General features: G+C 45.0%; 2 protein-coding genes across 2 annotated transcripts in view; one reads left to right on the top strand and one right to left on the bottom strand.

The window, feature by feature from the left end:
- The window catches only part of LOC146353610 (exendin-4), a 491,914-nt gene that overhangs the window by 33,261 nt on the left and 444,193 nt on the right, over positions 1-14,460 (bottom strand). The gene's annotated exons all lie outside the window — the stretch shown is intronic.
- Positions 11,042-14,460, top strand: part of LOC146353617 (uncharacterized) — a 54,476-nt gene continuing 51,057 nt past the window's right edge. The window contains exon 1 of the mRNA XM_084829757.1: positions 11,042-11,488. Within this exon, the coding sequence (XP_084685883.1) occupies positions 11,156-11,488 (333 nt within the window). The 5' untranslated portion in view covers positions 11,042-11,155. The remainder of the gene's footprint in view (positions 11,489-14,460) is intronic.

Here is a 14,460-nt window from a genome sequence, read left to right as displayed (position 1 = left end):
AGCCGAGTAGGGATGTACGAAAGGCACTTACCTTTCGCAGATTATGTTTATGGTTGGGGGGGAGGCGTTCCATCCCTCCCCCCAGAATCCTCGCTGGGGGGGAGGCGCTCCGTTCCTCCCCCCCCCCCCCGGAATCCTGGCTGGCTGGCTGTGCTCCGCAGGGATTCTGCGGAGCTGCCGGCCGGCTCCGCCAGCAGCCGGACATCCGGCCGCTGGCTAGCAGGGACGCAAATGGCGGCAGCCATAGCCACCACCATTTGCATCCCTGCTGTCAGCCGTGATAGGCTACGTAAATGTTTACGTAGCCTATCATGGCTGACTTAAACAAAAAACAAAAAAACGCGCGTACGCAAATGGCGGCGGCCATGGCCGCTGCCATTTGCGTTCCTTATTTTGGCACATCTTAGTCTACGTAAACATTTACATAGACTAAGACGGTGAAAATAGGGGGAACGCAAATAGCGTAGACACTACGCTATTTGCGTTCCCCTTATTTTTGCCGTCTTAGTCTACGTAAATGTTTACGTAGACTAAGACGTGTCAAAATAAGGAACGCAAATGGCGGCGGCCATGGCCGCCGCCATTTGTGTATGCGCGTTTTTTTGTTTTTTTAAACAAAGCCTATCATGGTGTTTTTTTAAAACCTAGCTGTGATAGGCTACGTAAATCTTTACGTAGCCTATCACTTCTTCTTTTTTTTTTTTTTAACTGGAAATGGCGGTGGCGGCAGCCGGTCGGAAGACCGGCCGCCGCATCCATCGCCGCCACATCGCTGGCGGAGCCGCCGCCGGAGCCACTGCCGCCAGGAAGATCCGCCCAAGATAAGTCTCGTCCGGGGGGGGCAGGGGGGGCAGGCCGTTCCGCCACTGATTTCGGGGGACCGAATGCTCTGGCATTCAGCCTCCCCGAGATCTGTGGCGGAATTTTCATACATCCCTAAAGCCGAGTGAGGCCGGTGGCAGAAGGGCCAGATTGCCAAACGACAGACATCCCTAGCTGGAGGATATTCCCCCAATGCCAATTTCACCACCGCCTGTACTCTCCATTCCATTCCAGAGATCCTCATACAGAACACTCTTTTCCTGCCAGTGCATGCACGTGTGTGTGATTGTGCATATGTATGCATGTTTGGCATGCAACCCTCAAGCAAATATCACACACAGCCCTTGGGGCTGACAAAGCTGTGTGCCCCTCCACTGCTGTAAGGGGTGTGTCACTGATCTGTGAAAACAGAACTGGCCTCTGAAAGAAAGATAAACTGAAGAACCGAAAGATGAGATTAAGGATTTCATCCCTGTCTAATTAGTGTTCTTATTCCTTTTCTCTAATGCCTGAAATTTTTTGGAGATTATGTGGTGAGATAGCCACAAACAAGTTGAAATCTTCCCAGAATGTGAAACCTACAGCTTAGGCAGGGCCATCCTACATTATATTTAAAGGTCATTTTCCACATTCTTGAACAGGGATGCCATTGGATGCTATTGCTCTTTCTTACTCTATTTCCCCAATCCAGATGGAGAGTGATATTGTTGACTGTTTAAAATGGTTTTTATATGTTCATATGTTAATGGCTTTCTATTATGTTATTGTATTGCGTTTTTTAGGGTTTAAATCTTTGTAAACTGCCCAGGCAGCTTTGGCTATTGGGTGGCATAGAAATGTAGTAAATGAATGAAAGAATGAATGAATGAATGAATGAAGAGTCATGGAAAAGTAGATTTTAAATTTGTTCTTTGAAAATTTTGACATGTTATATTACTGAATTTTAATTTTGTGCGAAATTTCACTTCACACCTAATGCACACAGAGATACAATTACTCACACTCAGCCATGGGGGTATCTGGGGTGTGTGTGAGTGTGTGTGTGTGTGTGTGTGTGTTTAACTACACCTAACTTGTATCTGAGCCTTGTGTGGCACAGAGTGGTAGGTGGCAGTATTGCAACCGAAACTCTCCCCACGACCTGAGTTCGATCCCAGCAGAAGCCGGGTCTTGGGTAGCCGGCTCAGGTCGACTCAGCCTTCCATCCTTCCGAGGTCGGTAAAATGAGTACCCAGCTTGCTGGGGGAAAGGTAGTCACGACTGGGGAAGGCAATGGCAAACCACCCCGCTATAGTCTGCCACGAAAATGCCAGCGAAAGTGGCGTCCCTCTAGGAGTCAGCAATGACTTGGTGCTTGCACAGGAGGAACCTTTCATTTCCAAGTTGTATGTAGGGATGTTTGAGGAGTTTGATCTTTGTTCATTCTGCTCTAAATTTGGGGGTGGGAGTGGGAGAAGAATTCCAAAATCTGATGAGAAATCTGGATGGGTTGAATTCTGGAAGCACCCTTCTTGAGATCATGGTGATCTGATGTTCTTATAGTGAAGTGTGGAATTCACTATCACAAGTTGGAGAGATAGCAACCAAATTGGATAGCTTTTAAAGGGGATTAGACAAACTAATGGAAGATGAGACTATCAATGGCTACTCGTAATGATGGCTATACATTGTGACTAGTCACAGAACTGTCACTTGAGACACAGGTGAACTCAGTGGCATGGAGCACTTTTTATCAGCTTAGGCTAACCAACTACGCCCTTCTCTGGACAGAGATAGCCTAGCTACAGTTATCCATGCTCTGGTAACCTCTCATTTGCATTGCTGCAGTGCATTATATGTGGGGCTGCCTTTGAAAACGGTCTAGAAACTTCAGCTAGTCCAAAATAGGGCAGCAAGATTGTTAACAGGGACTGGCCAGCGAGCTCATATTATGCCAGTACTTTTCCAGCTGCACTGGCTGCCAGCCCATTTCCAGGCCTGATTCAAAGTGCTGGTGTTAACATTCAAAGCCCTAAATAGCTAGGGACCAGGTTATCTGAAGTATCGCCTCCTCTCATGTGTGCCTGCCCAGACCCTAAGATCATCCTCAAGAATCCTTCTTCAGGAGCCCCTGCCAAAGGAAGCGAGGTGGGTGGCCACGAGGAGGAGGGCCTTTTCTGCTGTGGCCCCCCAGCTGCAGAATGAGCTTCTTAGAGAGGTTCGCCTGGTGCCTACATTGTTCTCCTTCTGGCACCAGGTGAAGACCTTTTTATTCTCACAGTATTTTATCATTGTAGCTTTGGAGGGAGTAATCCTATGGCCACTAGCCAGTTGCTAGATGGCCATAGGTTATGCTGTTTTCTGGGAACCGACCCCGGACCCTGTGCTCCAGGGTCAGTTCCCGGAGAACCAACCTCCCTGCACTTCCATGCTGCCTCAGAGGAGCAGCTCCGTGCAAGAGGAGCATGGAGAAGCCAGAAAGGGGCATGGCTGGGGGCATTCCAGGGTGGGGAGAGTGTAGCTGCCTGTATGACACATCGAATGTGTCATACAGTGGCCTCCCTCCCTGCTCTGTGCTCCCATGGCTAGACAGCTGCAATGGAACGTCTAGGTGAAGAAGCAGGGCAGGAGAAGCACGGAGGGAACAATCCCCGCTGTGCTTCTCCTGCCCTGCTTTGGATAGGCAGTCGCCTCTGAGTTCGGAGGCGGCCACTTATCTCGATAGGATTGCGTCCTTAATCTTTTAGCTCTGGTGTGTTAAATCTGTATTTTAAATCTCTGCGTTGCTGCTAGGTTTTATTCTGCTTGTATTGTTATATTGTGGTTTTAAGCTTTTATATTTCATATTGTTTTATGTTGCAGTCTGTGGTTCTAATTTTTGTGAACCGCCCAGAGAGTTTGGGCTATTGGGCGGTATAGAAATAAACAAACAAACAAACAACCTCTAGCCTAGGTTCAGAGAAAGGCTGCTTCTGAATTCTAGTTTCTTGGGAACATGAGCAGGAGGATGCTGTTGTGCCCATGACTTGCAGTGGGCTTCCCAGAGGCATCTGGTTGGCATCTGTGTGAAGAGTGCTGGACTAGAAAGGCCTCTGGTCTGATTGAGCATGGCTCATCGTATGTATGTATGTATGTATGTATGTATGTATGTATGTATTTGATTTATTGGCATATCCCATTAACCCTAGCAGTAGGCACCTCATGTCCCTTTGTCTGGGACATTTGCTGTACTCACTGAACAGAAATGAATTTCCACACACATTTGAAGGCCAAGGATGAATAGTGGAAACCTCATTTGAAAATATCCAAGTATCTGAGTTTCCTCAGAGGCCATTTGAGTGTGCGCCTTATCAACCAAACTGAAAAGCAACATTTTATTTATAATGTCATTCTTTCTTTTCTTTCTTTCTTTCTTTCTTTCTTTCTTTCTTTCTTTCTTTCTTTCTTTCCTAGGCTGCCTCCAGGGCAAGAGCCCTCCCATGGCGGGCTTGGGATTCCACCCCCAATCCTGAAAATTGATCAATAAAATAAAAATGGCATGGATTGAGAGATGTTTACCAAATCTGTATAATTTCTAAAATATGGCCTCATGATTGAATGTGATATGGAATGTACTGGACTATCTTGTCCTGTATTATTTTTTATTTATATATTTTTATTTTGATTCTGTGGATTTCATTACATATGTAATGGAATTACTCCTTCTAATAGCGAACTCAGGCAGTGAGCCATTGTCTCTCTGAGCTTTCTAAGGGCTTAGGGCTGTTGATACCATCTGTGCCGAGGTGCAGTAGTGGCAGCAGGAACACCTAGTGAATGAGGGAGCGGATTCTGACAACCCCTCTGCTCCCCAGTACTGTCCTTTGTTGCTGGCATCTCTGAAAGGAACAGACAAGGAGCCACATGATACCATCATTTCATGCCACCAACAACACCTGGTATCTCAGATCTGTCATTGTGATAGCAAAATGGTCTACCTATAAATGTTCCTATTTCGAGAACCATTATGGTTTAACAACTGTATGAATATGTTAGTGCTGCGCCGAAAGTTTCTCCCTCATTTTTTTTGACCATTCTCATTCAGTTTGATAGAAAAGAAACTGCTTGCAAAAAGAAATTCAAAGGAGGAGAAATTTTGGATAAATTCTCGTGGGTTGGGTTGTGATGGATGTGGCCAAAGGCAAAAGAGGCAGGGCCCAACCTACCAAAAATACCCACCTATTTTAGCTTCAAGCTTTTACTGCCAGTAACTAAGCCTTAGGAGAGGCCTTTCAGCCTCTTAGGGAGTAATCCTAAGGGTTGTGCCCTGGGCACTCATAAGCCTCTGAACTCAGAGGCTTACAAGTATCCTGTGCATTTAAATGTGCTGCATTTAAGCTAGATGGGCAATTTCGCCCCTCTAGTGGAGGCTTCGGGGAGGGGGAGGGGAGGAGGCTGGGGTAGCAAGAGGAAAAGGCACAAGCCAGCCGCCCTGCTCCCCTCCCCTTCCCACCCCCAGGAACACACCCTGTTCCATCTCCATGCTCCGTTTTGCCAGCATGGAGAAGTAGCCAGCACAGTTCTCTCCATGCCAGCTGCAAAGGGGAGGGGAGCATGGTTTCCTGGATGCAAGGTCAGAGTCCTGTCTACAACCTTGTATCCAGGAAACCAAAGAATCCTATGTCCCCCCAGGCACTGTCTAGTGGGCACAGGATCGCTCTCTTAGAATGGGGAAAAAAACTGCACAGAAGCTGGGAAACCATCAATTGATTAGTGGTTGGAGGAAAGGGGGTGGGGCCAGAGGAGGGGGCATGGGCATCTGGGGAACCCTGGAAGGCCAGATTTGTTCTACACCCCTGATATAGCATAACAGAGCTCCAAGTCAATCAGAACGTTTGGGTTCACTGAGTGTTTTGGATGGAAGATCTGGATTTCCATCCACAGTGGCTCCATGCCAGTTGTGTTTCTCCACGTTTCTTCCTGGCCTCTGACTCCTCCACACTTTTACCAAATATAGGCAGTTAGGGCTCGGAGATTCATTCCTTTCCAAACTGCATCAAATATTTGGCATAGATAAAAAAGGGTGGCAGTGTAAACAGGAAAGGTGGGAAAACACCCTTTTAAGAAGATATCACTCCCAAGCCATCAGAGCCTCAGGGAGCCATACAGAAGAAGAAGCAGCAGCAGCAGCAGGAAATGCCATATCTTGATCACCTAACCTAACAGCCTTTTCTCTTCCCACAAAAGCACCTTGCTTAAGTATAGACTATAAGCTAGGTTCACCCCAAGGCGTGAGTCAATATCTTCCTGTCAACACATAACATTTTGTGAAATCTAAAGTGTACAGCACTGTTCCAAAGCCTTGGAGAATGAGTGGGAAGACTGGAAGGGGAAGTAAATGGAATTTGAAGGCAATTGTGTAGGAGTATTGTTGTTGTTGTAGAAAATCATACATATGTGTGCATAAATTTGAGAGAATGATTGAGGGAAGATTTTTTTTTTTTAATGGAGGTTTTATGGAAGTTTGCCAATATGACATTTGCGCCAACCATCCCTACTTACAGGGGACCACCTTGAATTTCTGGTACCTGTACCTGGCCAATCGCTATGGAGAGTTTGCCCCTGTTTCAGCTTTTTTAGAGATTTCAGGGATGCCTTCTTACATTTGCACTATGGTGAATTGCTATGGTGCTCTCTTTCAGATTTCAGCCCCCTCTCCAGTTCATACAATATCCTCCCTGAGTAATGGGTGGTTGACTCTTGTCTCTAGGGTGCACATGCATGTAGATGCACACATATGAACACAGAGCCAAAACAGAACATGGCCCATCCTTTCATATGGTGTACCTGGTGAGGTTCATTTAAATTGCTGATGACATTTTATAGGGCAGCTGGGTTTTTTTCTATTATATCTTTAACAAAATATGCCCATTGCTTTTAAATCAATGCATGCCAGGGTACTGCAAAATAAGTAAATGAATTCAGCGCAGAGGTGTCAGAGAAGAGCATTCAGCAATCTGTAGCAGTTGTGAGGGGAAGCTCAGGCAGTGAGCCTTGGGGTGAGAATAGGTGGGTTAAAACTGCCATTGTAAACTGTGAAATGTTGGAGGTTTGATATGGCTTGGGAAACTGCCCTATGACAGAGAGATTAAAAAGTACTGGCAGTAACTATGAAACTTAGATTGGGTGGAACTAGGGATGTATGAATTTTGTTAAATTCATTCTTTCTGTGTTTCACAGATTGTCATTTGTCAGGTAGGCTGCAGACTGGAATCCAGGAGGCCGAGTGGGGCGGGGGAGTCCACCGGACCATCAACAACACCTGGTATCTCAGATCTGTCATTGTGATGGTGATATGGTCTACCTAACTGAAGAGGCAAGAGAAAGAGGAGATTTTTAGAGGGTGAAAATGGCGACAGAGAAAAAGAGAGATGTTGACTAAGAAAAAGGGCAAGGATCCAGCCAATGAGGAGCTGGCTAAAAGAAAGAACAAACAAAGGGTGCAGCACTTCTATATCTTTCTCCTTATCAAAATCCTTGTCACAGTAAACCTCTGTTGGAGAATCTTCAACTCTTCATTTTCCAGTTGACATCAAACCACTATGTGATCTAATTAGAAACAAAGAGTTGTTCTTTGCCCTGTTTTGACCACAAAGTCTTCACAATTCAGTCTTGTTCATTAACATATCCTTGGAAGTGTCAGTCTAAAGGAACCATGATGATGAAGCAAGAAGCCTGACCAGGGTGGCCTATTAGCCTTCTTTCTAAAGTACCACTGTGCAGTGCTTTCATGGGTGCCAGCCACAAATCATCAGGATTCAGTGAACAATGCCTAACCTCATCTTGTCTGAGGAGACATTCGTCTGCTGAAGTCAAACTTAATTCAGGTCTTTACAATGATTATTATTTATTTATTATAATCAGATCGAAACAGCTTTGGGCCTTTTTTTCTTCCTTCCTTCCTTCCTTCCTTTTTCTTTTTGAAAGAGAGACAATCCCTTTTCCTGATTTCTCTGCAAGTTCAAACTGGCAAGTCAGAAAACACAATCCCCGATTTTGCTGTCAGGAGATAGAAGAATAGGCCGTGTGAAGCATTGTCCAATGTTAAAAGAATTTACCAAAAATAATGGCTGAATTTGGGACATCTCAAAACAAAGCACTTGATTATTTTTCCAGAAACCAGCTAGGGGGATTTCAAAGGTGTGTTTTTTGTTTTGTTTTTTTACGCAGACCAACTGGGGGATTGGCTCTTACCCCTCATCAACAACATCCTTGATAGTTGTTTTCCTCTTAAATATTTGTTAGCCACTTCATAAGGCTTGGCAGACATTCTCCCCTAAATACCACAGCAGTGAGGTGAATGCAAACAGATAATTGACTACAAAAAGCCAGACAAAGATGAGATTCGCTTCTCTCACAACAGTTAACTCTGATGTGATTCCACTTACCCTAAACCCCTCAGTCACCCACAAGCACTTTTCTTCCCATGGTGCTCAGTATTTAGCTTCTCCACTTTTACAAATCATGGGGCAGTATCCAGTGCTGTCATAGTGCTACTGCTAATGATGTTGCATTAGCATAAACCAATGTTAGTGCAATGGCATAAGTGCTTGCTAGGCAGAGGGAAAAGGTGGTGATTTGCTGCCAAAATTGGGTGGCAAAGAGCACTGTTGAAATCTGATAGCAAATCGCTACTTTCCCCTTTGCCTAGCAAGTGCACACGGCATCGTGCTAGTGGTGGGTTATGCTAGTGCAATGTCATTAGCACTAGCACTGTGACAGCGCTGGAGACTGCCTTTGGATGAAGGCCACAATTCAGTCAGAGTTATGCCCATTTAAAGCCCACTGGTTTCAACAGGGGGTTACTGTGCATAACTGTGCACCAGATTGTGGGAACTGATAGCATATGCTCAAGATGGGAATGGCACATTTTTCAGCCAGAAAAAAACACAAACACAAAAACTAGCACCCTCTGATTCCTTGTGCTCATTTAGTAAAGTAGTGGTGAAAAAGTAATCTCTTGGTCAAGCTTGCTTCTATTTCCATAGGAACTAGTTTGTTCTGTCCGCTGTCACTTTGTCTCGAAATGCACAGAGCAGAGCATTTTAGAGATGTATACAATGAATAAATTATTATTGACCCTACTCAGGGGCGCGTCGGGATCTTTTCCTTCCTGGTTTTGTTTTTCACATAGCTCCTTCCCTCTCAGGTGTCTAAAGTCGTGGTGGCCAACCTTTGGGGCAAGTGTGCCAGAAGCCCAAAGCAAAGCAGTAGGTAGTGCCATTCTGGGGGTACACTACAATAACAATACACACACTTGGTTTGCTGTGGTTTTGCCTCTAGGTTACCAAGGCCCAGGGAGCAGCAACATGGAAGAGGTAGACTGGAGCCCCAAACCTGGGCTCTCTCCCAGGAGTGCCACAAAGCCCTTCTCCCTGTGCCACTGCCAGGGATGGGTGGATCACTCTATGTCAGTCTGTGCCTCTTCCACATGTGTCCACTCATAAGCCATTCTGTCACATTTCCACATTAATCTGTGCTAATAAATAATAACATCCCCGCAAAAATTCACTTTGAAAATATATATCTTTGGACACTTCCCCCCCCCTCAAAATGCAACTTTCTAAATGTGGTTTTCCTCAACATACGCATTTCTAAATTTAGTTTATCTTAAAATTCTCTTTTTTGAGTGCATTTTGATTTTTTTTTAAAAAAAATTCAGCTGAGAAATGCATTGCCACATTTGGAGAAGTGTGAAATCTGAGGGATAGCTGCCTTCTAATATGCACATTAGCTTGGGAGATGGAGGTCCTGTCAGTTCATATTGGAAGTTGCAGAGATCAATTATTTAAGCATTTCTAGTCACATGCACTAAAATGTATTAGAACCGCCACTTCACCCATAGGCCTGCATGAAAGATGCCTCATCACCCATTCCAGTGTTTTAATCAAGAACGCACAGCCACTTCAATGAAGTATTAGCCACAAGAGACAGAAGGTGCTTGTCATGTCACTTAGTGTCAAAACTGTAGGGGTGTACGAAACCCCACTTACCTGGCTCTGCTGGGTTCCGCAGGTGGGGGGAGGCGATCCGTTCCTCCCCCCGGAATCCTTGATGGGGCAGGAGGCGATCCATTCCTCCCTTCCGGAATCCTGCCCGGCTGGCTCTGCTCCGCAGCCAGGCCGTGGAGCCGCCCACCGGGCCAACCGGTAGTGGGGCCTCCAGCCACTGCCGGGCTGCTGCGGACGCAAATGGCATCCTGTGTAGGGGACGCCATTTGCGTCCCTACGCCGGCCCATGATAGGCTATGTAAATATTTACGTAGCCTATCACAGCTAAAGCAGGGACGCAAATGGGGTCCCCTACGCTTTAGCCGTGATAGGTATGTAAATATTTACGTAGCCTATCATGGCAAAAAAAAAAGAGAATGCAAATGGTGGCAGCTATGGCGGCCGCCATTTGTGTTCCCTTTTTTATCTGTGATAGGCTACGTAAATATTTACATAGCCTATCATAACCTCCGCAGGGACGCAAATGGCGTCCCTGCATTAGCCACGATAGGCTACCTAAGTATTTATGTAGCCTATCACGGCCATTTGAAAGACGTGAATGGTGGCTACAGACGCAGCCGCCATTCGAGGAGCACCAGAACGGCTGACAAAAGTAGGCTCCGTTCCGGGCCCATTTCTTGCAGTGGGGGGCTTTGTTCTGCCACAGATTTTGGGGGGCCAAATGTGCTGGCATTTGGCTTCACCAAGATCCGTGGCGGAATTCTCCACCATGCCTACAAACCTGACTGAACTGGAAATGCAGAATCTCTTCTTAATTGCCATATAGTTTACTGTACAGTTCTTTTAATTTACCCCATTTCTGGTCACGAGCAAAGGAACAGGGCCTCAATGTTTCTCAATGTTCTCCTCGGGGCTGGCTCTTCCTGTGTTCAAACAATGTGTTGACGCTTCTCCTTTCAAACCTCTCTTTTGCCATTTAAGGCTGAGGAAGCCTTCCTCTCCCTCCCCCTTCAGGGTGCATGTAGTTGGAAGCAAGTGAGTAATTTCTGGTTTGGGCTTCTTTTTTTCTTTCTTTCTTCTTTCTACAAGTGCCTGTGTCTGTGCATGTGCACTCACCTCACAAACAAAACTACAAAAAGATGGGAGGGAAGGAGGGAGAGAGAGAGAGAAAGCCAACAGGTTGATCTGGATTACATCAACAGTCACACCCTCCTTGCTTTATGAGCATTGCAGAACAGGTGTTTGTAATTCATTAGCTAAACTGAGCTCAGCACAGGCAGGAATTAAATCTACGCTGCTCCTTCTTCACTGTCTCAGCAGCAACTAGCTAGACTAGTGTTTCCTTGGATTCCCTAATAGCCACAATGACTAGCCACTTCAGGGACTTCAGTAGCCATAGCAGCAGCTCCCTTACTTCACCAGGAGCCTCTCATAATGTGAGACGAGAGCGCTCGTGCTCCCCTTCTTCACGCTATGAGGCCTGTCATGGCCCCACCATGGGTGAAACCAGCAAGAAAAACTTCAGCTCTTCAAGCTTCACTGGATATGGCCGCCATACTTATCCAAAAGTTACCATCAACAAACGGCTCTTGACTCCACTGCATCTGGACATTGACCCTGCCTTCCAGGAGATAAGGACCAAGGAGAAAGAGGAGATGAAGATACTCAATAATGAATTTGCTGCCTTAATTGGGAAGGTAAGATAAACCCTCTTTTTGTGCGGACCAAAGGGTAGGCTAAGGCCTACTCTGTGATGAGGAAGCATGAGGCGGTCATCTCAGGTGGCAGATTCAGGGCACTGTTAGAGGGTAACAAATCATTCATATGATGATGATGCTCTGTTTCAGGTACCAAAATGTCCAAAGCCAGACCAGACTTGGTGCAGGCCACAGACTTTTAATACTGTACCTTTCCAGAAAATATTAAACCAGGTAATATAAAAACCTGGATCTTATTTCTAGTGTTATGCCCTTACTTGTCCTGAACCCATGACAGTTGTGAAATATCCTTTCTTCAAGCAATTGTGTGGGGTGTGTGGGGAGCCTTACTCTGTGTGTTTGTGGGGGAGGGATGGTAGCCAGTCACCAGTTCTTTCTTTTTTCTTTTAATGAATTAAGAACTGATGTGCTCTCCAGCACCGGAGACTAAAAATGTATCACCTCAAAATTTTGAAATAACATTTGTGAAAATGGTCAAGCAAAGCCTTGTGGGTGTCTGCCATTTTTTACAAACTAAGGGCTACATTAGAAAAAAAACCCATAGTGGGATGGTACAGAAGAGAAACACAGTAAAAAAACAAAATTTACAAACAAAATAGAATTAAAAAGAAGGTAACAGAACTAAAAAAAAAAGGTCACAAAATTGCAGACATGGGGAGAAGAGTCATGTCACTCAACATTCAATATTACACACACTGTCTAATATGTGACCATGTCAGAGGTGCAACCACATTCTACGTAGCACCCACAAAGGAAATGGACATACTAACTTGAAGGAGAATTGTATCTTCCCGAAGGGGGAAAAATCAGTTTGAATGCAGGATGATAAAATGCATTTCCAAGGTTGCCCACTGAGTAGCTGTTCTTTTACTTTAAGCCTTAAACTACAGTCCCCACAATTCACTGCAGGAAGCCATGACAGCTAAACTGGTACAATAAACTCATATACATTTGCACTGTAAACTTTAAGGGTAAATCTCGAGTGCAAATGTGTATGAATTTTATTGTACCAGTTCAGCTGTCATCGCTCTCCCTGGTGAATTGTGGGGATTGTATTTTGTTGACAGGACTGATAATAAACCCTATATTCTGACCCCCAGCTACAGCTCATAGGTAAGGATGCCACCAAAATCTACAATGGAATCAAATGAGTTCAGATTTCTATGAATCTGAGCTGTGGATTCTGCAGTGGACTGGCTTTTCCTGATTCTGCAGACTTACAGACTGGCTTGTGTTGTTGTTTTTTTAACTTTCCAGATTAACTACGCAAATTTATTCATAGAGAAAAAAAAATAAAAAGCTGAAAATGTGCACTTGCTCCATAGGCTAAAGCATGGAAAAACAGAGGGGGAGGGGGGCATTTTTTGCAAGAGCAAATTTGTGCAAATTCAAATTTGTGCATATTTGGGGAACTGGGAAAAATCTGATTCCATCAATGAGTGGACAATGGAACAAAGGCACCTGACAATCCATGAAATGTAGATGGAACAGATCTTTCAAAATCTGATCTTTCAAGAGCGTTCCCTTGGGGAGGCAATGATGGTTAAACAAGTTTTAAGTCAGTAGGATAGGTACACATTAAATGATTTCTTAGGAAGGAACGAGGCCTTTCCCTCACACATTAGTCCTCTGCCCAATAGTTTGTGTGAGAGTGTCCCTTATTTTGGCCTACAGTTTATGAGACTGTTGTTGGATTTAAACTTATGCTAATGATGCTATAGAGGAGGACTCAACCCAAACCTGACCCCTACTATAGCCAGTGCAGTCATCAAGGGTAGGCCTGGTTGAGCACCTGCTGAGGGTCCACACTTCAGCAGGGCTCCCTTTGGGCTTGCTCCCCCTCTTCACCATTGCATGCTACTTTCCCCCTGCCTCTCACTCTGCCCCAGACAACAGTGGTGTGAGAAGGAGCAGCAGGAATGCCATGGCCTAGTTGCTATCTGCCTGTCAAGCAAGCAAGTGATAACTAACTATGATGAAAAAGAGGATGAGGAGGAAGAGCAGCTGGAGAAAATGGCAGTGATAAAGTAGACTCGCTAAAAGAAGGGACCCATTGAGGGGGTCTTGCCTAGGGGCCTTCAAAAACCTGAAGCTGGCACTTACTATGGCACCATGAAAGCTATTCCTGTCTTCTTGTAAATTACTGGTCTTCCTGTCAAACTCCTCATAGCCCATATTTGGTCAATGGTGAAGAGGACACATTAGTCCTCTGCCCAATAGTTTGTGTGAGAGTGTCCCTTATTTTGGCCTACAGTTTATGAGACTGTCTGTTGTTGGATTTAAACTTATGCTAATGATGCTATAGAGGATGCAATAGTAATAGAATTCCTAGACTGTGGCACTTCAGACTGTGGTGGGATGTCCTATTCTCAAATGCATCCCCAAAGTTTCCAGAATGTAGTAAAGAGTAGTATATCACTGAAAACGTTTCAGTACAGCCATCTCCCCAAGGCTCTAGGTAACTACATGGTGGGCACTGTTTTCATGGGGGAGCATTTTAAAAACACACCCACCCTACCTGCAGACTGAAGTGGTACAATCCAGAATTGTATTCGATGTATGTATGTATCTTGAGATATACATCCTGTCTGTTTGAAAGCACCTCAGGGCAGCTAACACAATCAATAGGAATACAACTTATTGTTATCATCATCAACAACCAGTAGCAGGAGATTAAACAAAGATAACAATAAAAACCATGAGCCATTAAAAGAACCAGCCAACTAAAAGGTTGAGCAGTTATCATAAAAGGCAAATAAATGTCATTAAAAGCCTAAGAGAACAGGCCAACATTTGTCTGATGCCAAAAGATAGCAAAGGAAATGCCAGGCAAAATTGACTAGGAGAGAGTTTTATAGTTTGGGTTCCACCACTGAGAAGGCTGTCTCTGTTAACCATAATTTGTCTATTCTCAGAAGGGGGCAGCGCCTTGAGAAGAGCCTCCAGTGAAG

The sequence above is a fragment of the Heloderma suspectum genome, chromosome 2 (assembly GCF_057233095.1).
Source record: "Heloderma suspectum isolate Gila_16-S chromosome 2, 16-S_ref, whole genome shotgun sequence".
NCBI lineage: Eukaryota > Metazoa > Chordata > Lepidosauria > Squamata > Helodermatidae > Heloderma > Heloderma suspectum.
Note: the sequence above shows the minus strand (reverse complement) of the source record. Positions and strands in the feature narration are given on the sequence as shown.